Below are 26,696 nucleotides of genomic sequence, written 5' to 3' on the forward strand. Positions count from 1 at the left end.
CAGTGAATATGGTACATCAGTGAGAGGCTGTCTGGCTGCGCCTTGGCTAGGGGGTGGAGGGGCAGGACCAATGAATAGTGCTTCCTGGGATGAGAGGTTTGTTCTATGATGAGAGGGTGAGTAAATTGTGGCCATCTTCTCTGGAGTTTTGGAGAATGTGAGGTGATCTCATTGAAACATATAACGTTCTGAAGGGGCTTATAGATGCTGAATGTTTTTACACCTGGCTGGGGAATTTAGAACACAGGGGCACAAGCCTCAAGATAAGGGGTTGATCACTTAGGACTGAGATGAGGAGTAATTTCTTCACTCAAAAGGTTTGGAATCTTTGGAATTCTCTATCCCAGAGGATTGTGGATGCTCCATCATTGAATATATTCGAGGCTGAAACAGACATGTTTCAGAGACTTAGACAACCAACAGGAGACATTTCAAAGCACTGGAGAAAAAGCACCAGTGGTACCTTCACAAGATCCTCCAAATCTGGTGGCAAGAAAAGCAGCATCCTCTTCCAAGCCAACATGTCCAGCATCGAGCCGCTAATCACTGAAAACCAGCTCTGCTGGGCACAACATGTTATTGGGATGCCTAACACTAGACTCACAAAACAACTGCTCTATTTGGAACTAGGTTGCAGCAAAAGATGCACAGGAGCACAGTGGAAACCCTTTAGGGATGTCATGAAAGCAACCCTGAAGATGTCAAATATCCCCACTGATGCATGGGGAGACGCTAGCTTGTGACTGACTAAAATGGAGAAGGATCATTCACAAAGACACTGAACACATCGAGAGACCTCATGGGGAATGTGTAGAGGTGAAGTCTAGGCATTGGAGAGGGTGCACAAACCACTAAACATCTCATCTACCTAACCCTTCAAGCACCACCTGCCCAGCGGGTGGTAGAGTCTGCAGATCGTGCATTGGACTATTATCAGCCATCTCAGAACTCATCAAACCAGCGTGGAAGTCCTCCATTCATATGGACTATCTAAGAAGAAGAAGGGGATAGGTTTTTGATCTCCCAGGAAATCAAGGGATATGGGGAGCAGGTGAGAAAGGGAAACTGAGGCAGAAGATCAGCCATAATTGTATTAAATGGCAGAGCAGGCTTAAAGAGCCAAATGGTCTCCTCCTACACCTTCTTATGTTCTTATGATGACCCTGGAGGTCATCACAGTTGAGCTTGCTTATGTCCTCTCCAGACTTGCTTCTCTTCCAGCACAGGCACTGGTTAGTTATCAGGCGTGTAAACCATAGTTTTCTTCATTCTTTGTTAGCCTGCTGGCACAGAGGCCAATTGTGATGTGTCTGCCACCAGCTCAGATCCAAGTAACAAATGTTGGACATTCTTGCTTTGTAATGCTCAAACCCATCTCACACTGTCCATTCCCTCACTGAACTATATTGCGCCACTTTTGTCCTGAGGTTGAATCCCACACGCCATAGTATGAGCAGCCAGAGGAAATACAACAAAAGTTTACAATAGTATCAGAACAAAGCACGTTCTGAAACAAAACAAATTTTTATAGGGTTCAATTAAATCACCGGCAACTCACCAAGGCTCCTCCGACAGCACCTTCCAAGCCCGTGACCTCTACCACCTAGAAGGACAAGTGCAAGGGAACGCCACCACCTTCAAGTACCCCACAAAGTCACACACCAACCTGATTGGAACTATATCACCGTTCCTTCACTGTCACTGGGTCAAAATCCTGGAACTCCCTTCCTAACAGCACTGTGGGTGTACCTACACCACATGTACTGCAGCGGTTCAAGGAGGCAGCTCACCACTACCTTCTCAAGGGCAACTAGGGATGGCCTAGCCAGCGACACTCACATCACGCGAACAAATAAATTTTTTAAAACATGCTCTAGTTACTGAATTATTTTATTTAACTCTCATAAACTTATCTTAACACCATAAAAGGAATTGGCTCTAATTTAAAACGTTCGTCATTATGAAGTTCTTAGTCACCGATACGTTCTGTGAACTTTGTGTAAGACTCACAGTGTCTGGCAATGCTGTACATGTTCTAGCACCTCCTCCTTAATCCAACACTTCGTTGCGTAGCACCTACTTCTTCTTTCTGACACTCTCTTAGTATTCTGTGCATCGACATTCCTTTGGAAAAAACAACTTCAATGTTGAGCCAAAATTGTCTTCCACCAAAGTCCAGGAAAAATTACACATTTAATTATTCAAAACTATGTCTTCTTGCCACAGATAAAACAAGACCTTATTTTAACATCTATTTAATGATAAATAGATACAGCAAAAACACAATTTTATTTAGAATAACATGTAAATAAATTATTTACCTACTCTTTCATGGGATGTGGGGGTCACTGACAAGATCAGCATTTGTTGCCCATTCCTAATTGCCCTTAAACTGAGTGGCTTGCTAGGCCATTGCAAAGGGCAGTTAAGAGTCAACCACATTAATTGTGGATTTGGAGTCACATGCAAGTGAACCAGATGGGCTTTTAGAACAATCAATGATAGTTTGATGCATCACCATCACTGAGACTAGCTTTATACTCCAGATTAATTCAATTGAGTTTAAATTCTATCGGCTGTCGCGGTGGGATTTGAGCTTGTGTCCTCAGAACATTAGCCTGGGCTTCTGAATTGCTAGGTCAGTGATATCACCGCTATGTCAGCATCACCCCCTAGTTGCACTTGATCATAAAATTAATTAAGTGTAGAAAGAGTTAAGAGCTGATTTTAATTTGAGGTGGGAATTGGGAGTGTGGGGCCCGAAGTGTGCTGACCTGTCCAACTACCTGGAGCATGTGGGCCTGGAGAAAAGGAACCTTTAATAAGGGACCTTAAAGCACACACCTGGACCTGGACCTGGGCGCTTGCTGCAGCTAGCTTTTGCTAGCAGACCAGAGGTCATGGTGTTCGTAGTCAGGGCAACTGCCATTGGAACATGACACTATCAATGAAATTAGGTCCTCCCTTTTTCTGGGGCACACAGCATTCTCCTGCCTGAATTGAGGTTAGGAAAAATGTTGTGGGGGCGGAGGGGGGGTAGGTACAGGAATGTGGCCATCTTACACTTTTTCCCAGGTGAGGGTGCTTCAAAGTTGATTCATTAAATTTCCAAAACAGTATCCATGTTTCACTTATATAACTCATACAAAATTACCTTGCGCTTTTATATATGAGGATTCAATTATTGAAACATTAACTATTAAGGAGAAAGGAAAAGCTTTGCATTCACTGTTCTGCAACCCCCACCTACACCCACTGTTTTCAACTCCCCACTGCACCCCCTCCCCAATTTTGCTAATATCGCGCAACTTCCAGCTTGTTTTTTTTAACTGTAAATGTTGTGCTTTTGAAGGTGAACAACTGGAAATCAGGAAAATTCAGGTTGCCTCTTCATTTCCAACCAGTGACCAAAATAAGTCCTCAAGACCTGGTATAACCCAGTATGTGGATCTGTCCGTAGAACAAGGTTATTTTCTTCATTCGTTCATGCGAGATGGGAATTGCTGGCTAGGCCAGGATTTATTGCCCATCCCTAATCGCCCTTGAGAACTGATTAGCTTGCTAGGCCATTTCAGAGGCATTTGATTGTCAACCACACTGCTGTGGGTCTGGTGTCACAGGTAGGCCAGACCAGGTAAGGGACGGCAGATTTTCTTTCCTAAAGGACATTGGTGAATCAGATGGGTTTTTACAACAATCGTCAATGGTTTCATGATATCATTAGACTTTTAATTCCAGGCTCTTTATTGAATTTCAAATTTCACCATCTGCCAAGGTGGGATTTGAACCTGGGTCCCCAGACATTACCCTGGGTCTCTGGATTACTAGTTCAGCGAAAGCCTCACATTTGTCAACAGGAATTAGCTCTGACAACGTAAGAGTTTTTCTGAGCCTTTGGATCACAAACGGGACCTGAAAAATCTAAACCTCCACAACTGTAAGATATAGACTTGCAGCAAAAGTTAAAATTCTTTGGGCGGAATCATGCCAGATTTGCACTAAGTGTGGTAACAGGCAGGTAAAACGATGTTTTACCCACTGGCTGCGATGGCGGGTTTTTATCCCATATCATCTCAAACCCACTACATTACTTATGCATTCCCGGAAAACACACTGTTTCCATGGCAGGTGGGCTCTCATTCGCCCACCACGCCATCACCTCAGGCCCTCATCACACCGGGCATTCCTCTGGGTTTAAAGTCCAGCCGTGTGCACACATCTCACTGCTTCCAGCCCACGACTGCTGCAAGGAAGATGTCCATGAAAAGCAAAAAGACTGCAGCCCCCGGGTTCAGCAACGCATCACTGGAACACCTTTTGGATGCCATGGAGGCCTCCCACAATGTCCTCCACCCCCACTCTGGCTGCAGGATGGGCAGCGGCATGACCAACCAGGGTTGGGAGGCTGTGGCAGTGGCGGTCAGCGCCAACACCCTTCAAAAGAGGACAGTCACCCAGTGCCGCAAGAGGATGAATGATCTCCTCCATTCCGCCAGGGTAAGTCACCCTTCTCACACTCTCAACTCACACACTCACCAACCCATCACACATCCACAGGGCCCTCACTCACTGCCAGTTCAAGGGACATCACCATTCACTCTTTCACACTCACCCTCAATGTCCTTGTCCTGTCCATGGGACCACTCACCACCCACACATGCCAGGCATACTTATCATCTGGCCTGGCAAGTGTCCTGCTTACACTCTCTCCATCTCTATTCATGTAGGGCAAGCTGGCACACAACAACAGGGAGAGGTCGCAGACTGGTGGAAGAATGCCTGAAATCAAGGTCCTCACCAACTTTGAAAACACAGACATTTAGCTGGCCGGCGATGACCGGGACCGGTCCTGTGCTGAAGGTGAGGTCGGAGCTGCTCTACCAAGGGAGGGTCCAGCGGTGCAACATACATCAGACATCCATGCCGTGAGTGATGTGTCCTGTTTCACAGGCCACTGCCATGCAGTAATTATCTCTCGTTGCTTTCGCAGGCACAACTGGGAAACAGCCTCCAAACAAGTCCCAAAGAAGCCTCTGAAGAGGAATCTGAAGGCATCCCACTTGAAGTCCCGTCACAGCACTCACCCACACCCTCCACCAGCGCAGAGACACACACCTCGGTGGGACCTAACTTTAGAGCATCCTCAGGATCACTATCTGGTGAGCACATCACAGCAGGCGAAGGCAGGGACTTCCCAGGTGTCCGGCTTTCAGAGGGCTGCTGGAGGCCAGAAATTTGCTGAGCCCATGTCAGATGATGAGCGCCTGGACTCGGTCATGTCTCAGTTGCTGGAGCTGCAAAGGCAAGCTCAGGAACATCAGGAAGGGATGTCTGCTGCACTCCTCAGATTGCGAGGCACAATGGAGGAGTCCGTCCGCCTTCAGTCTGAGGTGATAGCGCTGGCATGACAACGCACTGAGGTTAATACTGGCAGGATGGCGGCCGCCATGGAGATCTTGGTCTAAGACATCACTCCTGTACTGCTGAGCGGGCTCAACTCCATCACTGATGCCATAGTTGACATCCAACAGTGTGTACGTGAGAGGGGAGTGTGGCAGCTTGATCTCACTCCAGCTACCCCTTCTCTTGAAGGAGTCAGTCAAGGTCCCTCGGACACCCATAGGGAGGGGGATCAGCAGGTGCACGCTCCGGGGCCATCCATCCAGGTGACTCCGGGAGTGTCCGGCCCATCCGAATCCCCTCTTCTTGTGACCTCAACAGCTCCAGCTCCACAGGCCGCTGTGCCAGTGGAGGGTGCCACTGCCAGACAGGACCCCGAAAGCAGGCCAGGTCTCGGCTCTACAGAGGACGCCTGCCAAGGTCATCACAGACAGGGCATAACAGTTAGCAGGCTGCCTCCAACTCCGCTGTGGATGTCCAGGGAGCACCAAGGCATAGCGGCAGGGTTAGGAAGGTTAAGAAGGTGGGGCTGGCCCCCATCTCTTTAGCATCTGTGACCAGTGACGCTGTACTCCTGAGGGATTCAGGTGCTGAAGGCGGACAAAGGATCAGATGCTTCTAAAGCTTCATGGCTGCGTCTCTATGATATGACCCTGATCACAGAGCGCAAGCAAGCTGCCCTCGGCCAAACAGGAGTCAGACATCCTCAGAGGCTACGTGAAGATATATGGAGTGTCCTTGCCGCATGTCGTCATCATCCTCCTGCAATCGAGCGACTATTAGGACCTCCACTGTGCTCTCTATGACAGAAGCATTCTCACAGAGGGTATGTGCGCTGCCATTAGCCAGACTGGAGTCAAACATTCACAGATACAATGTGAGGGTCTATGGGGTACCCTCACTGCATGTCGTCATCATCCTCCACAAATCTAGCAGCTATGAGGGCCTCCCGAGCGCGCCTGCCTCGTCTGGCCAGTGCGAGGGCCTAATCGTGGCCTTCGAGGACCTCCTCACCCTCATCCGGGGAGACCTCCAGCTGCTCCATCTCCTCCTCAGCCAGCTCCTCTCACCATTGCAGTGCCAGATTGCGAAGGGCGCAGCAGGTAATGACAATGTGTGACATCCTCTGTGAACTGTATTGCACAGCTCCACCAAACCAGTCCAGGCACTGGAACCTCATCTTCAGCATCCCGATGGTCTGCTCCACCAAGTTGTGAGCTGCAGCATGATCCTCATTATAGCGTTGCTCTACTACAGTCTGAGGCCGCTGCACGGATGTCATCAGCCACAGCCTCTGTGGGTAGCCGTTGTCCCCAAAGAGCCATCCCTGCAGCTTCTGTGGGCCCTGGAATATGTCAGGGATGTGTAACTGACTGAGAAACCTAGGAGTCGTGCACATTCCCTGGAAACTGTGCACAGACCTGCAGGATACGTTTGTGGTGGTCGCACACCAGCTGCACATTCAGCAAATGAAAGACCTTGTGATTGTTCTAGTTGACTGTGTGTTCAGTCGATGGCATCCTGCACCTGTGGGAAACCCGAGATCCAGGCAACTGCAATCACTCTTGCATCCTGGCTGCCCTGCTCCCGGACAAAATGCACAAAGTTGTGTGCCCTCGCGAAGATGGCATCCGTGACCTCTTGGATGCATTTGTGGGTGGAGGCTTGTGGTATCCCACAGAGGTCACCCGTGGAGCCCTGAAAGGAGCCACAGGCATAGAAATTGAGCGCCGTGGTCACTTTCACAGCCACTTGCAGTAGATGTCCTCCATGTCCCTGTGGCACCAAATCCTGCAGCAGCTGGTAGATGTTACCAACCAGTTCTCTAGACATGCACATTCTTCGGCGACACTGGTTCTCAGTCATCTGCAAGAATGAAAGGCGACCTTGGGTGTCATCAAGCACTGACCAGTGACGGCTCGCTGTGGCTCTTTGTTGGCGTGTGCGGGAGCTCCAGCCACCCGTTCTTCTTGAGGGTGCTGCTCCTCCTTCTGCTCAGCCAGGTGCCTCAGTTGCTCTCTCCTCCTTCGTCTTTGCTCTCTGTAGGTCATTAGGCATACAGCTGGTTCACCAGGCCCCATGATCCTGATGTACTCCCCCTGCAGGATGTGATACGTGGTTAGCATGGGTGTTCTAATAACCTCTCTTGGTTAAGTGTGAAGGCCCCTTAATGCATTCCAGCCACTACTTGGATGCCCAGAGATTAATGTGCTGCTGGCTGCCGGGCACCCCACCCACCTCCTCCCCACTCCACCCAACTGATTGGCGGCAGCTTTGCCCATTGGACTGCATGCTGTGCTCTCAGCTCAGGTGCAGGCATTCTCCTAACCCGCACTGCAAGGCTGCACTGTTAGCTTGAACCATGGGGGAGACTGGTCCAAACCGGGATGATGACATTGCAAGGGGCTGTGAGGAACTCCACTAGTTCCTGCTCCATGGCCAACTTTAGCAAGGAGATTGTATAACGTGCGCAGTCATCCAACTGTTCGGCAGTCCACTAAAATGCCCATGACCTTGCAGTCTGTGCTCGAGGGGTACTTTGTGGTACTTTGATGCCTCTGCGTTGCTTGAATGGGCAGATATGCTAGAGGCCCAACTCCAATCATATCACAACAGCTGTGCCTGAACTATCTCAGTTGCAGTGGAATGGTCACATTATACAGGTTTCCCTAGTGCATGGCCGTTTCCCTCACCCACCCTACCCCCCACCCTGAATGCTTGTGCGCTATATTCAACCACGGGGCTGCGCTTGCCCCCTCACCACCACCCTCCCCCCTCCCCGACAAGTCACCTCAACCGCAGTGCTGCCCTTGCCCAGCCCCCCCAACTTCAAGTTACTTCAACCTCAGAGCTGCCCTTGCACCCCACCCCCTACTAAGACACCACAACCGCGGGGCTGCCCTTGCCCCTGTCTCCCAACGCGCCTCAAGCTTGAAGTCCAACAAGCTACCCTGGTGAGCGCTATGCAACGTTACTGTGTACTCACTTCCGAGTTCCCCTCAAAGTGCAGCCTGCCAAGTGCACGCCTTCAATATGCTGTTGTGAAACATGTCAGCGTGCTTTCCCGCTGACATGGGCAGACTATCCAGCGGGTGGGCGGGGGGACACGATTCCGGTGGGCTGGCCTGATAATGATATACTGATGTATTACAATGAGGTTCCTGATGTCTGATGGCGGGAAAGGTGGCCTGCCGTTGGCGGGCTGAGCAGACGATTGCGAACTGGTTTCACGCCATCGTGAAAACGATTGCCCCATATTGTCCATTCACGCTACTGAACGCGCCTGACGTCAGCAGGCATGGAAAATGCTGGCCTTTGTTTTGTAGATGTATTTCTTATTTCATTAATGTGCAGAGGAAATCTTCCCACATTCACCTCCAGTGCTTTTGATGGGATTTCTTTTCTACTTGACATTAATCTCATTTGAGAAACAGATGAAATATATTTTTCTGTTATCTATAAAAGTTGATCACCTCATTAAAACCTATGTCTTCATTCCAGATTTTCTAGTCTCCATCGGTTCTTAAGGGTCCCTTATTAAAACCCAAGAGAAACAGACTGATGTATGTACAAGTTCAACTTTTCTTTGAGCCAGTCAAACAACCCACCATGTAAACCCACAGAAGACAGAATAAATTGGTTTTAAGATGGTGACTTCCACCTCCTACTAAAGAGGGTCTATAAAAAAGCTTCAACCGCGAACATTGACTTTTTACTTTAACTTGGTGAATCATCAGCCCTGTTCTTAACATTTGCACTTCGTAAAGAGGTCTCACCATAGCAATCGTTACTTGGTTACTGTCAGAAAAATTGTCACTTGCCTTCAATCTATGTAATTACTTCAGCATTTGAAATGTAATCTAGAATTGCGTATGTCTGACTAGAGAGCAAACCTTGCATGACTAAATCTGGACCTCCAATGAAACGCGATTACAGTTTCTTTGTACAAATAGCAATTTTGTACTTATTAGTGGAATTGATGCCAATGTAGGAGAATTGAATGCTTCTTCCATTTTGAACACTAACTCTCACTTTGCGTTTGAAACCTGGCACATACAATTGATCTCTCATGGGGGGATTTTCCCTGCAGGTTTCAGTATCCCGACATCAGGGTCAAATGGGGGTCAGACACCTAAATTGTGTGGGAAACATTCACTCAGCTATGATTTTCCCCGAATTGGCAAATTAATGGCCAGAGGGTGGGCTCAGCGTCCAATTAAGGACAGCGATCGAGTAGGCACTCAAAATGGAGGGCCAGTTCTAGGGTGCCTTTTCAGGTAAGTGAGAGTGAGGAGACCCTCGAGGCGAGGAGAAGGCAGGCAGGCGGGGAGGGCCTCAAAGCCTGCCTAGACTGCTGCCCCCTCCCTAGTCTGCCGCTGACAAGCCACCTCCTGGCAGATAGATTATCCCCTAATGCCTCTGCAGACCAACTGAAGCCAACTGGAAAATTCCATCAGCTTCTGACAACAGGCCTTAGTATATCTTTAATAAAGAGGTAAGTTGGTGATTTAAAAATGAAATCATTTTGTTGTATATATTTATCCTATTTAATGGCATTCTAGTTACTGAATTGTAACAAATTAAGGAGGTTAGTAAATATGAGAAGTATAAATTTGCTTTTTTTAAGGGCAGTTTAAGATATGGGCCAGAATTTATTGCTCAGCGTGCGGGCCTGTGCCCGACACCTTCAAGTGTAAGATGACGTCGGGCAAGTGTCCCGGTGTCATTGCGCACTCACGCGATATTTCAGTCGGCAGGCGCATGCGAGAGTCGGCAGCACACCCGCCGACAATTAACAGGCCTATTAAGGCCATTAACGTAACAGTGAAATGCAATTTTACGCTGCCCTGATGGTTGGCGGGCAGGCAAATTGGCCAGGCGGCCTTTGGATTTTTTATGGAACCACATCCATGGATGGGATGAGGTTTCCAACAGGAATTAAAAATAAAATAAAAATGATTAAATCTCATTTGTAACATGTCCCTCATGTTTACCTTATTTTTTAAATCTTTATTTGTAATGTTACAAATCTTCAGCTCCCTGAGGCAGCTCTGTGCCTTCAGAGAGCTCTCAGTGCGCGCACCCCTGCGCATGCGCAAACTCCTGCTCTCGTCCTCCTCCCGCCCCCACCCTGGCAGCACTGAACGCTGCAGCGCACGATTCACGCTGACTGGCCGTTAATTGGCCAGCCAGCGTGAAATCGCGGTCAGCAGTCAGTTTCACGTCCACTCCTGGGCCCGCCCGCCCAACGAGGTAAAAATCCTGCTCATGGATTCTCACATGTTTTATAATGGTAATAAGTCCCTGAGAGAGCAGAGAAGCAGAAAGTGGGTTAATGTTGCTGTGGTCATAAAGAAAGAATTACATACATGGAATTACAAAGTGCTTCTTCACACATGTCTGCATCGAACCCTATCAGCATATCCTTCTATTCCTTCCTCCCTCATGTCCTTATTTAGTTTTCCCTTAGAATTAATTTTAGATGCAGCCTTGAAGTTTCACACATCCATTTAAGCAATCACCTACACATTTAACATTCAGGAAAAGGAATAGAACCTTAGAAAATAGGAGCAGGAGCTCCGCCTGCTGAAGGAATGTTGCTGTTCCTCATAGAGCATTTTAATTTCTGCTTTGGCAGAGTGATTCGGAAGCACTGACCTGTTAAAGTGGGTGGCGAAAGTTCTTTGGAAGTCAGTACAGAGGTGCTCTATGTAGAATGAGTGAGACCTGTTCAGCTGTGGATTGATTCCATCCCGTCCCCAGCTGACCTTGTACTCATAAATATTGGTGTGGCGAAGCTGTGGAGCAATAACATTTTTTATTACCTTCTAGTCCAGATATATCAGGCAGAAAAATTGTTAGGTCATTAAAGAAATAAATTAACAAAGAGCTACCTTAATCGAAAGAAGTGAAAGTAGCTGTAAACTAAGAATGAACTTCCAGGAGGAGGAATAGAGGAAGGGACAAAAGGAAAGGAATTTCCTCTGGGTACTGAACTTTAAAATTGGGAGAGGTAGCGATGTCTCAAAGGCTCAAGCTATATCTGGGGTCAAGTGTTCAAATCCTACCACAGTGCCCAGTGGAATTTAAATTCAATTAATAAAATTTGTAGTTGAAAACTAGTCTCAGTATTAGTGACCATGAGATTAAAATCAATTTGTAGAGGCCCATCTGGTTCACTAATGTCATTTAGGAAAGGAAATCTGCCATCCTTACCTGGTCAGGCCTAAGTGTGACTCCAGACCCACAGCAATGTGGTTGACTCTTAACTGCCCTCTGAAATGGTCTAGCAAGTCACTCAGTTCAAGGCAGTTAGGGATGGGCAACAAATGCTGGCCTTACCAGTGATGCCCACATCCCATGAAAGAATATTTTAAATGTGCACTTGTTATTGTTAAATCAATGGCCATGATACATGTGCTAATTGTTGGTTAAGCTGTAGTAATTTTGTATATTAGTTTTAGAGGCACAAATGTTATCCTCCATCTCTTCAAATTGCTCCTGAGAGCAAGCAGGTGATAATTGTTGAAATGCTGACCCGGTGCCCTTTCACAACCTCAGGACAACCCAGAGCACTTTACAGCCAATGTAATATTCTTAAAGTGTAGCCACTGTTGTAATGTAAGAAATGTGGCAGCCAATTTGTGCACAGCAAGATCCCACAATCAGTGATGTGATAATTTCTAGATAATCTGCTTTTATAATGTTGGTTGAGAGATAAATGTTGACCAGGACACTGAGGAGAACTCTTACGATCTTCTTCAAACAGTGCCACGGGATCTGTTATGCCCAGCCGAGTGGGCACAAGGGGCCTCAGTTTAATTTCTCATCCGAAAGGTGGCACCTCTGGCATTGCAGAGCTCTCAGTACTGTGCTAAAGTGTTGGTAAAGCTTTTGTGCTCATGTTTCTAGTGCAAGGCTTGAATGTACAACTCAGAGGTGAGACTGCTACTACTGAGCCACAGGCTGACACCTTGCTAAGTAAAAATTGGAGGATTTCCTCTTCAATTCTTAAAGCTTGACTTAAGCATAAAAGCACTGTTAATGCCCGTTCAGAACTGGAGTTCCAGCACAAAGGATGTGATGGAGCATGAAGTCACCTTAAATGGACAAAACCAGTATGTGGGGCAGCAGAGATAAATGGATGAAGTGACAAGGAAAATGCTGTAAACCTTAAGCTATTCTGATGGGCATGACTCTACATGTTGCAACACCCTAATGGGGTGCTTAGCATACGTTTTATCATTAGTGCTACAGTCACCAGCGTTGTTGCTAATGATATAGCATATCCGTATTTGAGAAGGCAAAGCTATCAGTAATGCATAAAATTTGATTAAAACATGAATTTTATACAACGATTATAATCCAGGCTGATGCTTCAGTGCAGGAGCAGTGGGGCACAGTTTTCTGCAGGCCTCGATGGAGCAAGCCTGCTGCCCTGGGCCCACCAACATGAAGACTGAGTATTCCCTGCGCCATCTTTTGAACAGCCTGCGTGGTTTCTTTAAGGAATGTCAGTGAGGACAGTGAATGCCTGTGTCACATGCAGAACCTGAGTTTTGCAAACAGGTTCGGGATCCTGATTTTCATATTTAAACTTCAGAGGGAGAGAAAAAGTCCTTCCTGCCAGCAATTATAAACAGCCAGCTGCCCAGAAAAAGGAGATGGTGACCAGTTGAATTCCCACTCCCCCACTACCACCTCCACCACAAACACACACATACACACACACACACACACACACACAATTATGTCTGCATTCCTTTAAGAGCTTATTATGTCATTCCAACTTTCCTGAAACAAATTCAAACCCTTTCAATTATTTTGCTACAATTTATTTATCAAGGGGCCGATTTCTAAATCAGCCTGAGTACAAAAGTCATTAGTTGGTTGATTTGAATGGAATAAAGCTTACTTAAAATTTGGCAAGCACAGTGTTGGCAAAGGAACACTGCAGCTCCTAATCCCACCATGAATTATGAATAGCTGGAATGAATATAGCCTATTGTGCAGGTGTAGAATGGCATATCCAATTTAGCTAAAGTGTTCATATAATTCAGTTAGATATAAATTATATTGTGTAGCACATTGTTTCCATAGCCGAATAGGTGCAACTTGTTTCCTTCTAACACTGTTATTCCTCCTTTCCAATGCTAAATATATCAGGTGACATGTTGCTGAGCTATATGGACCCACCTGTGCTGTTGGCTGATCACACCCGGGGCTATTGTAACTTATCTCACAGTCCCAAGGTTAGAAAGAGGGGAAAATTTGGGCGAGACCTTTGTTCCTGATCACTGTCCAGGGTTTCGGTGGAATTGAACTGAGGCGCGGCTTTCTGTGACCACCTCAGCTCCAGTCCATTTTCCTGGGCTGGGGCTCATAACGTGTGCACAGTAAATATATCAGGTGACATAGCCATTGAGTGGGAGCTGACCAGTGCAAAAAGGGAGTATTCCAATGGTGGCATTGCCATTGTCACACCAGACGGGTGACCTTGAAGTAGCAGAAGCATCCTGAGGAGTACAGGAGATTTCAGCTGAAAGTCATTGGATGAGACCACCACCTGGTAAGTTTGTAGAACAAGGGAGAAGATTGCACTAAGGCCTTCTCCCATGCACAGGGGCTCATTGGAGATGTTACCACCACTTTTTGGGGTCCACCACTGCATGCTTCGTGTGGCCCCAGGGAGTAGTGCTTACACATGTCGATGCAAAGGAAATCTGCTCGACACTGCCCTTGCATCAGCATTTCCATGTGCCAGGTATAAAGGACTGGATGGTGACAGTCATGCAGTGGCAAGAGTCGCCACTTCATTTTCCGGCCTTGGTCCAATTACGGAGGAAACAGTTTCCTTTTGCTTTAAAGGCAGCTCAGACACAGCAATCTAATCCTATCAGTTCTAATTTCAAAATTAGCTGCCTGTCATGTGCATGTCTTGCTCTGCCAGCGTAGGTTTTGTCAGTTCTGGGCTTGTAGATTTTTCAAATAGTAATCTATTCCATCTTGGAAGGTGGAGATGAGGAGGAGAAAGATGGGAGGCAGCAAATCATACTGAAATAATTCAAAGCAGGTGTCCATTGCCGTGCTGTAATGCCGTCAACCTTTGTGGTTGTGCTTCATGTACCAATCTGGACACAGAAGGCATGATTTTCACACAGGCTTTGGAACCCTGCATAGGGACTAAATGGGGGTCTCGAAGTCACACCTGCTGGAAGCCAGATTAGGGGAGTTATTTTCACGCAACTATTTTCATGTGGATACCTCTGAGCTCACCATCCAATTCAGGGCAGTGGGTGGGCTCCCAATACTGGTGGCCCAATCAGAGGGTTGGCAGCTCCAACAGGAGAGGTGGGGGCTGCTGTTGCAGCTTGGAGAATTTGAGGGCCCCTCAAAATGGAGGCGCCCTAGAAGTTGGGGGAAGGTTACGAAGGAACAAAGCTAGTAGGCCCCTCTGATCAGTTGGGGAAACACTTCTGACGGCTGAGTTTGGGCCATAGGGAGGTTTTTCCTGCTCGTAGCACCCTCTGTGGGGAATGGAGCCTTAGGCTCTGATGGCCCCCCCCAGCTTATTGCCTCCATTTATTTGGCAGCCTCACCACATGGCAGGGGGTCACTCTGCAATTGGCTAAATACCAGTGCACATGAACAATTGTCCGTAATTGGGGCCTTAATTACTTCAACTGACTACCTTCCTCCACTGAACAGGCAGCCACTCCGAAAGCCAGGCCACCCCCAGAAATTTCTCCAGCGATGGAAAATCATCAACGAGCCATCCCAAAATGGCTCTCCGCTACTTCCCGGCTCCCCACTCTGCCTCCTAGCCGCCACCCTAGGGCTCAGTAAGTTATGCCCCAAGTGCTAGCTACTTGATCACTGGATATCATCCTGGCCATCGTGTCTTATGATGCTTTTCAGCTGGCAAAGGCCTATTTATGACCTGTCATGGAGACTGTAACAGTGTTGCGATCTTCATCGAGACCAATAACCTTTAAACAGAAATTTAAACTCCCATTGACCAACTTAAAGGATCACACAACAAGATTTCACATTTTGAAAGTGTTACTTTAACAAATAGACTGAAAGCAACATTGACTAAATACTATTTCAGTAGGCAACTTATACTTTAAAGTATAGAACTTTCCCCTTTTACTTTTAACACAACTGAAAATTCCACTTCACGGTTACACTTTATGCTGTCCTCAATTCTCCCAGAACCAGTCCAAAATGATTCTTAGCTCCTGATGGGTCCATTCTGTTCTTTTTCCTTCCCAACCAGGTAACTTTTGCCACAGAACTGTTTTCACGGTGAGGATTTTCCCCAGAGATTCTCTAGCTCAAGCTAGGTAAATCTTGCAGCCTCATTCTAAATTCTCCCGAGTTTGGTCTTTCAATCCAAGTGCAAGCTCCCACCCATATTCCTGCATGAAAAATCAGAGAAACTGGCTGCCTCTAGCTCCTGCCTCTCTCGATCTCTCTCTCGGATCCCGTGTCATGAAGCTATTAATATAACGTTATTGGAAATTATTTTTTTTAAAATAGAAGGTTAGTCTGTGGGTGTGTCTTAATTGGATTAAAGCCAGCTAGTCTGGGTGCTTTTATGTATGCTAGTTTTAAGATGTAAGAGAACATTTGCATTTTGTTGAATAGAGCATTCAAGAAGGGGGTGAAATCTGACACCTAGTGAGCAGAGACCAAGCAATATGTTTATATTATTAATGAAATTGATACTATGAAAGGAGTTTTATTGTTAGAAGAGGTGGAGTTCAAAGGGGTTGGTGATACAATGAGTATTTACATTCAATGAGATGTGCTAGGTATAACAGATAGCAGTTTTGTGTGTGCAGAGCAGAGACATTGTAAGATCAAAGCCTGTAAGCCGACCATTGTGTCTGCAAAGGAACCAAAGTGAAAGGAACCTCATTTTGAATTTGTAAGGTGAAAAATGCTTTGCCTGGTGTCTGCTGAAAGTCTATGAGTTGCTGTTGCCTTAATGGAGATCAGTCTGGGAATTTATTAAAAGTAATGACAGTATTAATTTGTAGCCATGTGTATATGTTTAACTTGTGTAAATTAATAAATGTCTCATGTATTTTGATATAAAATCTCTCGAGAACTGGTGGTCTGATTCCTAAATTTAGAGCAGCATCTCAAACATGCAAGTTAAAATATAGGTTATGACAAAAGCAAAATAATATGGATGCTGGAAACCTGAAACAAAAACAAAAATAGCTGGAAAAACTCAGCAGGTCTGACAGTATCTGCGGAGAGGAATATAGTTGACATTTCGGGTCCATATGACTCTTCATCAGAACTAAGGAAATAGAGAAATGAGGTGAAATATAAGCTGGTAGAGGGGGGTTGGGACAGGTAGAGCTGGATAGAGGGCCAATGATAGGTGGAGGCAAAGAAGGGATTGCCAAAGATGTCATGGACAAAAGGACAAAGGGGTGTTGACAGTGGTGATATTATCCAAGGAATGTGCTAATGGGGACGTTAAGGTAGCAAGCAGGACAAGCAAGTGGCAGATGGCCCTAGTGGGGGTGGGGTGGGGGGGAAGGGATTGAAATGGGCTAAAAGGTGGAGATAAAACAATAGATCGAAATAAATTTAAAAATAGATAGGAAAAGAAAAATATATATTTTTTAACTTATAAATTATTGGAAAAAGGGGGATCGGAAAGTGGGTGGGGATGGAGGAGAGAGTTCATGATCTGAAGTTGTTCAACTCAATATTAAGTCCGGAAGGCTGTAAAGTGCCTAGTCAGAAGATGAGGTGCTGTTCCTCCAGTTTGCGTTGAACTTCACTGGAACATTGCAGCAGGCCAAGGAAGGACATGTGCGCATGAGAGCAGGGTGGTGTATTGAAATGGCAAGCGACAGGGAGGTCTGGGTCATGCTTGCGAACAGACCGAAGGTGTTCCGCAAAGCGGTCACCCAGTCTGTGTTTGGCCTCTCCAATGTAGAGGAGACCGCATTGGGAGCAGCAAATGCAGTAGACTAAATTGAGGGAAATGCAAGGGAAGTGCTGCTTCACTTGAAAGGGGTGTTTGGGACCTTGGACGGTGAGGAGGGGGGAAGTAAAGGGGCAGGTGTTGCACCTTCTGTGGTTGCATGCGAAGGTGCCGTGGGAGGGGGTTGAGGTGGAGGGGGTGATGGAGGAGTGGACCAGGGTGTCCCGGAGGGAATGATCCCTATTTTTGTTTTTGTATAGGTTATGACAGTTGTTTAAAGTTTCCCTCTAGGGTTTTTAAATAACTCAGCCTTACCAGATACATAACATCCTGGCACACTGATCTGTCAGCGAGTTTCAGAGATATCTTTTGGAAAGCCTGTAATCTAATTCTACAATGCCTTCCTATAAACCCTTCCCATCTTAAAGCCCATCTACATGGCAATGTGACTCAAATAGGTCTTCCTATCCAGGTAGAATTGCTAATTAGCTATCATTTAGACTCCCAACTCCGTTCCATCTAAAGCTAAATAGATAGTTAAAGCATAACCATTTACAAACCCTGACATTCTTGATACCTTCCTGGGACTTTGGAGACTAACAGACTATCCACTGTCAGTGCAGATGTTTCTGTCATTATCCACAAGTGTGAACATCTTGCACCTCCTTCCCAGTAAAACAACTTGTGTCACCCCCTTTAATCTTTAACAATCAAATCACTCAGGTTTGCTGTCAGCAGCGCTCAGCACAGGTCACATGACCTCCTCCATTCCTCCATTATCCCTAAATTTTTGACACAGTCCCAAAACACAATCTCACAAACATCATATTTGTAATAACAGTAAAATTTAATTCATTCTTCAAGCTAAAAGAGGGCATATGCAATGAGAGAAAAAAACTGGAAGGAATAGAGATGTGTAAAAAGATGAGCATCATGAAAATAGATACCGGTGTTTAAATGATTCCTTTTATTTATTAGTATATTTAGATCTCGTATGGCATTACATAGAAACAATTCAATTCAATAACAGAAGCAATTATAAATGATCAATTTCTTACCCTGGCATGAATGCTTTCCAGAAACTTTGCGTGGGCTTCGTACAATGGCTTGTTGAATTCTGGCTTCCGTGGACAGACATCAATATAATCTGAAGCTTTCTCACTTGACAGGTTGTATTGGATGTCAGTGATATACCGTTTAAACCAATGGCAATGATCCTCCGGAGGTCCTTCTGTTTGTAGACCCTGTTTAACCTCACATTCTATAACTGAGGTTTTATTATGAGGAAAAGAAAGAAAAGGAGGTCTAATTATCCATTTTTGTTTCTGGAAAAGGCAGCTGATTTAAGGAATTTCTATCTGACAGGGTCAATGAACTGGGTATCAAGGATGGTGGGCAGGCTGATGATTGACTTTTCACTTGGGGCAGGGGGAGTAGGGTGGGGAATACAGCACGCCATGAAATCCAGTGCTTTGCATGGAATGGTGACTGTAGGCACTAAGACAAGGAGCCTCATTTGATTCTTGAGGAGTTGGGTGTCAGAAGAGATGAACTGGCTGAAAACAGAGTGGGGAAAGGTTTCAGAGTAATGAGCGGTTAGGGCCGGGGGGGTGAAAGTGGGGCAGAGAAAGCAGAGGTGGGAGAGAGCCTAACTGATCTTTGAGACAAAATACTCCAAAGGCCTTCTTCCATTTGGGGTAGGGGTGTTGTTGGAGATGCAGTCGGAATTACAATTCTAGTCCAAGATTTTAACCTGCCATTGAATTTTTCCATGTTAATTAGTGAGTTGGCAATCACCACAAACTGATAGAGAACAAACTGGACTAACGATTGTCCACAATGAAGGCTTTAGCTGCTAGTCACATTCATACTGTCCATCCTTTCTGAATATAATTCTCATTTCTTACTTACCATTGATGTATTTAAAAAAATAAAATGTGCATTTGTACCTGTGCATGATTCCAAATGGAACTTTGACATTAACATGTTTCATGGCATGATGCATAATCTTTTAACCCAGTCACTACCTCCACTATGATACAGCTCTTACACTCTTGCCATTGTTATGCTATTTTACACAGGTTTTAAAAATTTTGTTCACTTTTAACCATGGTGGAAACATCGAGAACCACTAAAACAGTTAAATTGATATTATATCCTCACCCTGCACAAAACCAATCCTGTTGGATTTTCTTGAATTTTACATGCATAGCAGCCTCCTCTATTGGCTTTGCATCTTGTTGGGAGCTTGGTCAATGAGTGGAGAATGATGATATGACATTTTTAATATTGCTGCAGCTCTTATGAGGCTGCAGTAGCCACTTAAAAAGTAGGTTTGTTTTTGGCACCAGAAAATGCTCCAGAGCTGTATCAGATGAAACAATAAAGCAATGGAAGGCTACAGCCCCACACTTTATGGATGCAGCCATGAAGCTACTACCTCAGGAAGTGGACAAAAGAAGGATTGCCCCACTTGGGATGCCCCACCAGAGACCAAGAGTGAACTGTATGGGAGGAGATGGCAGATAGAGTAAATTTAGCCTGAAAACATTAAAAAGAACTGGAAGCACATGTGGAAGGTAGTTGGGAGTTTGTGCATGCTTCACATGCACAGCCCAAAGTGACAGAGATATGGGACTGGGTTTTACACTCCCCAGCTGGTGGGTTTGAAGGTGGGAATCACCTAAAATCCAACGGGTGGCCATTCTGCCGCCTACTCAATCGCCCCATCCTACCTAAATTTTTAGGGGTGGGGAGGCATCAGGTGGCCTGCCTGCACTTGAGCCTATTGAGTAATGGCTACTTAAGGGCCTCATCCCACCGCCATCATCATTTTACCCATGGTGAGGTAGGCCCACGTTCTGCAGGAAGCCTGGCAACTTTAGCTGTGTGGGCTGGTGTCTGGTGGTGGTGGTGGTGGGAGGGGGGGGGGGGGGGGGGGGGGAGTGGTGGGGGGTGTGGAGACCTTTTCTGGGAGTGCCCTAGGCCCACCAGAGGCATCATCTCCCCTTTAACCCTCTCCTCTGACCTCTTGAGTTCTGCCCCATAAAACCCCACCCTCCCACACTCCCCCTCTCCCCTTTCCAAGACTCCTCACTGCAGATTTGCCAGGACTCCTCAGCGTGTTGGTACTGCCTGTAGTCCCTGCGGTTGCCAGCACTCCCACTGGTGCTGCTGGGACTACAGAGATTTCGGTCATCTGCCTGCCCGGTTGTCTTTTAAGGTGGGACTTTCTCTTGAGATAGGAGTAGAAGTCTTGCCTTAAAGTAATTCATGCTGCTCCCAGCATTAAATTGCTAATGGGGCAACCATTGGGATTGTGGGCTGGCCTCCCACCGACATTTAGCCAGGGGATAGAGGGGGGCCTGAGACGGCACACCCCGAAAAGTCCAGCCCATGGTGAGGCGGCTATTCACCTGATTTTCCATTCTCTGTTCACTTTGGTGCGATTGACCTTGCCTACCAAGAAATCAGCCCTTTTATATTTAGATTTTCATATGTTTTTATCATGTTGCAGCAGCTTTCCAGTGCCAAATGCTACCTATGCCCAGACAAATAAAAAAAATTGACTGCATTTGAAAGCAAATTAATTTTTTGTACTTCAGGAATCAACTAAACGGTGATTAACTCCACACAAGCCAAATACTGAGGACGCTTGAAAGCTGAAATAAAGACAGAAAAAGTTGGAAGCACTCTGCAGGTCCTTTGAGACGGAAATGGAAGTAAGAGGCTGAATTTTTCTCTCCGGGAATGGGAGACAGGAATCGGGACTTTTTCTGGGTCCCAAACACATCCTTGCGGTGGGGGGTGAGGGGTGGAGAGGGAGTAGGGAAACAGTTATTCTTTGGGATCTTCACAGTGTTACGACCTGGTTAGGGACCTCTAACTTTTTGTTTAAACTACAGGAAATTCAAAACCCCAGTTACTTACTAAGAGAATAAAGCCACAAAATCTTTCACAGTTTTAAGTTTTACTATACAAAAGTCAGCAGAGCAAACAGTCAACACTACCTATCTTATACTCTAACATCCAGAATTAACATGCAATAAACCTGAACTAACAGGTAAACAGTGGTCAAACACACCACAAACTGCACATTAAATGGCAGACATAACCAAGATAGATTCCATGGATTTTTTCAGCTACCCACCTAGATGTCAGTGATCACAGTGAGTCACAAACGCTTTCAAACTCTGTCTTCCTCATGAGGAATTTCAGCTCCTCTCCTTCTAGGAGTCACCCTGATCCCCAGCTGACAACAGCTTTGTTCCACTCAAGTTCCATGGGCACAATCCTCATTAAAAGGCATGCTGTTCCAGATCCCTCTCAGATCAGCTCCTAGATCCAGCCTACTTGGTATTCTTTACCAGATGAGTTGACCTATTTCGGAGACTGTGTCCCACTGTGTTGGCCAGACTAGTCTCCAGTGTCTAAACATGGCCACGGTCCCAGCTCTTCAGCCACACTGATACTAAGAGCTCTGTTCACCTCCCAGCTGCCTAGCAGACAACTGCTCCTGGGCTTCTCTGATCCCTAGCTCTTCAGTAGCATGGAGGTACCAACTGCCCTGAGCTTTCCTGAGCCTCAACTCCCCATTGGCTTATCTGAGTCCCAGTTGCACGGAGCTAGCGACCTTCGGCTGCCTCTTCAGCTCCAGACTAAAAACTGTTCACATGGGCTCGCTTTTCACACTGCACTAGGTCCCGTGGTCATTCTTTCACACAAGGACACCATGATGGCACAATGCCCCATCAGTCTCTGCTCAGGTCATGGTTTGCAAAGTAGTTTACTACTCCCATTAAGTATATCCTGCATTGCAGTCAGGGCACCATTCAGCTCTTTAACTAGAACTACTTTGTTTTCTGGCTGCTGAACAAACTCATGCAATGGCTCCATTGTAGCCAGCCGACAGAGGGAATCCAGAAACCGAGCAAGCGCAGCCTGTCCCCCTCCGGCGCTCTGCACTTGCGCTAGAGCCCCAGGCATGCCAGGGGCTGTAGTCTTTAACCAGGGCCTGGACTGCACCCTGAGAATACACCCAAACAACCCAGGAATATAAATTCCCTCACAACAGAGGCATGAAGGCAGATTCCCTGTCCAATCAAAAGCAGCAGGTGGGCTCTCAAAGCTGGAGAGCCAATCAGAGCTACTTTCAGTCTCCGTCAGCCTCCACTCCCTCCATTGGTGGGGCAGAAAAATTCGGCCCAACGTTTTAGGTCAATGGCCTTTCATCAGCTGTGCCTGTCATAGATGCTGCCTGACTTGTTGAGTATTCCCAGCATTTCCAGTGATTCACTCCAAACATATTAACAAAATTTGATAGGTCCTGTTATAGTTAACACTCTTACTGCTTCTTCTATTATTTAGTGTGGGGATTTGTAATGATAGATTACAGAATCATGGAATTGTTACAGTGTAGAAGGAGACCACTCGGCCTATTATGTCTGCACTGGATCTCTGAATAAGCATTATGACTCATTGCCATTCTCCTGCCTTTTCTCCATCACCCTTCACATTGTTTCTATTTAAGTAATAATCCAATGCCTTCTTGAATGCCTCGATTGAACCTGCCTCCACCACGCTTCCAGGCAGCGCATTCCAGACCCAAACCACTTGTTTGTCTGAAAAAGTTTTTTCTCACGTCACATTTGCTTCTTTTGCAAATCACTTTAAATCTGTGCCCTCTCGTTCTCAATCCTTTTACGAGCAGGAACAGTTTCTCCGTTTTTACTCTGTCCAGCCCCCTCATGATTTTGAACACCTCTAACAAACCTCCTCTTAGCCTTCTCCTCCCCAAGGAGAACAGACCCAACTTCTCCAATCTATCCTCATAACTGAAGTTTCTAATGCCTGGAACCATTAATGTAAACTCTTCTGCACTCTCTCCAATACGTTCACATCCTTCCTAAAGTTTTTTTCATTCACGGGATGTGGGCTTCGCTGGCTGGGCCAGCATTTATTGCCCATCCCTAGTTGCCCTTGAGAAGGTGGTGGTGAGCTGCCTTCTTGAACCGCTGCAGTCCATGTGGCATGGGTACACCAACGTGCTGTTAGGAAGGGAATTCCAGGATTTTGATCCAGTGACAGTGAAGGAACGGCGATATATTTCCAAGACAGAATGGTGAGTGACTTGGAGGGGAACTTCCAAGTGGTGGTATTCCCATCTATCTGCTGCCCTTGTCCTTCTAGATAGTAGTGGTCGTGGATTTGGAAGGTGCTGTCTAAGGAGCCTTGGTGAATGTGGCACCCAGAACTGTACATAATACTACAGCTGAGGTCAAACCACTGTCCTATACAAGTTTAGCATTATCTCCTTGCTCTTGTACTCTATGCCCCTATTAATAAAGCCTAAGATACTGTATGCTTTATTAACTGCTCTCTCCACTTGTCCTGCCACCTTTAATGACTTATGCACATGTACGCCCAGGTCCCTCTGCTCCTGCATACCCTTTAGCGTTGTACCCTTTATTTTACATTGTCTCACCATGTTCTTCCTACCAAAATGAATCACCTCACACTTCTCTGCATCGAACTTTATCTGCCACCTATCTGCCCACTCCACCAAATTAGCTATGTCCTTTTGAAGCTCGGCACTGTCCTCCACACAGTTTACAATGCTTCCAAGTTTTGTATCATCCGCAAACTTTGAAATTATTCCCTGCACACTAAGATCTAGATAATTAATACATATCAGGAAAAGCAAGAGTCCCAATGCTGAACACTGGGGAACTGCACTATTTTCCTCCAGCCCGAAAAATATCCATTAAACATTTCTCGCTGTTTCCTATTATTCAGCCAATTTTGTATCCATATTGCTACCCTTTTATTTCATGAGCCATAACTTTTCTCAGAAGTCTGTTGTGCGACAATGTATCAAATGCCTTTTGGAAGTCCATGTACACCACATCAACAGCATTACCTTAATCAACGCTCTCTGTTACCTCTTCAAAGAACTCCAGTAAGTTAGTTAAACATGATTTTCCTTTAAGAAATCCATGCTGGCTCTTCCTAATAAGCCCACATTTTTTCATGTGACTATTGATTCTATCCCAAATAATTGTTTCTAGAAGCTTCCCCACCACAGAAGTTAAACTGACTGGTCTGTAATTGCTGGGCTTATCTTTGCAACTTTTTTTGAACAAGGGTGTAATATTTGCAATTCTCCGGTCCTCTGGCACCTCGCCTGAGTTTAGGGAAGACTTAAAGATTATGGCCAGTGCCCCTGCAATTTCCACTCTCACTTCCTTCAATATCCTTGGATGCATCCTGTCCGGTCCCAGTGCCTTGTCAACTTTAAGCACTAACAGTTTATCCAATACTTCCCCCTTCTCAAATTTGAACCCTCCTAATGACAGAGTTTCCTCCTCTGTTAGCTTGGCCTGGGTAGCATCTGCTTCCTTGGTAAAGACAGATGCATAGTATCCATTTAACACCTCAGTCATGGCCCATGCCTCCATGTGTGAATCCCCTTTTTGGTCCCTAATCAGCCCCACTCCTTCTACCACCCTTTTATTATCTATAAGCCTATAGAAGACTTTGGGATTCCCCTTTGCACTGGCTGCCAGTCTTTTCTCACTATCCCTCTTCTCTTATTTGTTTCTTCATCTGTCCCCTCAACCTTCTGTATTCAGCTTAAGTTCTCAATTGTATTTTCTACCTGACACCTGTCATAAACACATGTTTTCTTCATTATCTTAACTTCAATCTCTTTTTTTCAACCAGGGAGCTCTGAATTTGTTTGCCCTACATTTCCCTTTTGTGGGAATACACCTTGAGTGTGCCTGAATCATTTCTTCTTGGAAGATAGCCCATTGTTCAGCTACAGTTTTCCCCGCCAACCTTTGGTTCCAGTCTATCCAGCCCAGCTCCATTCTTGCCCCATTGATACCGGCTCTCCCCCAGTTAATTATTCTTACTCTGCACTGTCCATCGTACTTTTCTACCGTATTCCTAAACCTTATGATACGATAATCACTGCATCCTAAATGTTCCCCCACTGACAACTGATCTACTTGGCCCACCTCATTTCCGAAAACCAGATCCAGCAGTGCTTCCTTTCTTGTTGGATTGGACACAAACTGCTGTATAAAATTCTTCTGAACACATTCTAGGAATTCTTGCCCCTCTCTCCCCTGTACACTACCACTATCCCAGTCTATATTCAGGTAATTAAAGTTCTCCCATTATAATTACTCTATAATGTTTGCACCTCTCTGTAATTTTCCTACAGATTTGTTCCTCCACATTCTTCCCACTAGTTGGTGGCCTATAGACTACATCGAGCAATGTAATTGCACCTTTTTTGTTCCTTAGCTCTAGCCAAATTGATTCTGTCCTTGAGCCCTCTGGGACATCCTCCTTCTCCAGCACAGCAATGCTCTCCTTAACCAAGACCGCCACCCCTCCTCCTTTTCTTCCTTTCCTATCTTTCCTGGGCACCTTGTACCCAGGAATATTTAACACCCAGACCTGCCCTTCCTTGAATCAAGTCTCTGTTATCGCCACAACATCATAATTCTGCATGGCAATCTGGACCTGTAACTCCCCAATCTTATTTACTACACTCTGTCCATTCAAACACATACAGTATAACCTTGATTTAGACTTCATTACTTTTTCCCTTACTCCAACTCCATCTGTTAACTTACCATTCTCTATTCTAGTGCTATCTGTCTCTCCCAGTATTTGGTACACCTTGGTATTACTCCCTATTATTTTCTCCTGATTCCCACACCCCTGCTGAGTTAGTTTAAAGCCCCCCCACCCCCTTGCCAACAACACTAGCAAAATGCCCCGCAAGGAGCTCAGTCCCGGCTCTGTTCAGGTGCAACCCATCTGGCTTGTACAGGTGCCATCTCCCCCAGAGCCAGTCCCAGTGTCCCAAGAATCTAAAGGCCTCTCTCCTGCACCATCTTTCCAGCCATGCATTCATCTGCCTTATCCTCTTATTTCTGCACTCACTGGCACATGGCACTGGGAGTAATCTGGAGGTTACTACTTTTGAGGTCGTGCTTGCTAATTTTCTACTTAACTTCCTAAATTCTGTCTGCAGGACCACATCCCCCTTCCTACGTAAGTCCTTGATACCAACGCGGACCACGACTTCCGGCTGTTCACTCTCCCCACAGATGAATGCCCTGCAGCTGCTCAGTAACATCCTTGACCCTGGCACCAGGGAGGCAACATACCATCCTGGAGTCACGTCTACGGCCACAGAAACACCTGTCTGTTCCCCTAACTAACGAATCCCCTTTCACTAATGCTCTTCCTTTCTTCACCCCCTCCTGTACAGCTGAGCGTACGTGGTGCCACAAACTTGGCTCTGGCTGCACTCCTCACCAGT

General features: G+C 46.0%; 1 protein-coding gene across 1 annotated transcript in view; it reads right to left on the minus strand.

Annotated features, from left to right (window-relative positions):
* Positions 1 to 26,696, minus strand: part of LOC144689893 (uncharacterized) — a 171,333-nt gene that overhangs the window by 107,929 nt on the left and 36,708 nt on the right. Inside the window, exons 10-12 of the mRNA XM_078557388.1 lie at positions 18,412 to 18,620; positions 11,059 to 11,198; positions 2,011 to 2,124 (exon numbers count right to left, since the gene is read on the minus strand). Of these exons, the coding sequence (XP_078413514.1) occupies positions 2,011 to 2,124; positions 11,059 to 11,198; positions 18,412 to 18,620 (463 nt within the window). The remainder of the gene's footprint in view (positions 1 to 2,010; positions 2,125 to 11,058; positions 11,199 to 18,411; positions 18,621 to 26,696) is intronic.

This window comes from Cetorhinus maximus, chromosome 2 (assembly GCF_964194155.1).
Source record: "Cetorhinus maximus chromosome 2, sCetMax3.hap1.1, whole genome shotgun sequence".
NCBI classification, from domain to species: Eukaryota; Metazoa; Chordata; class Chondrichthyes; order Lamniformes; family Cetorhinidae; genus Cetorhinus; species Cetorhinus maximus.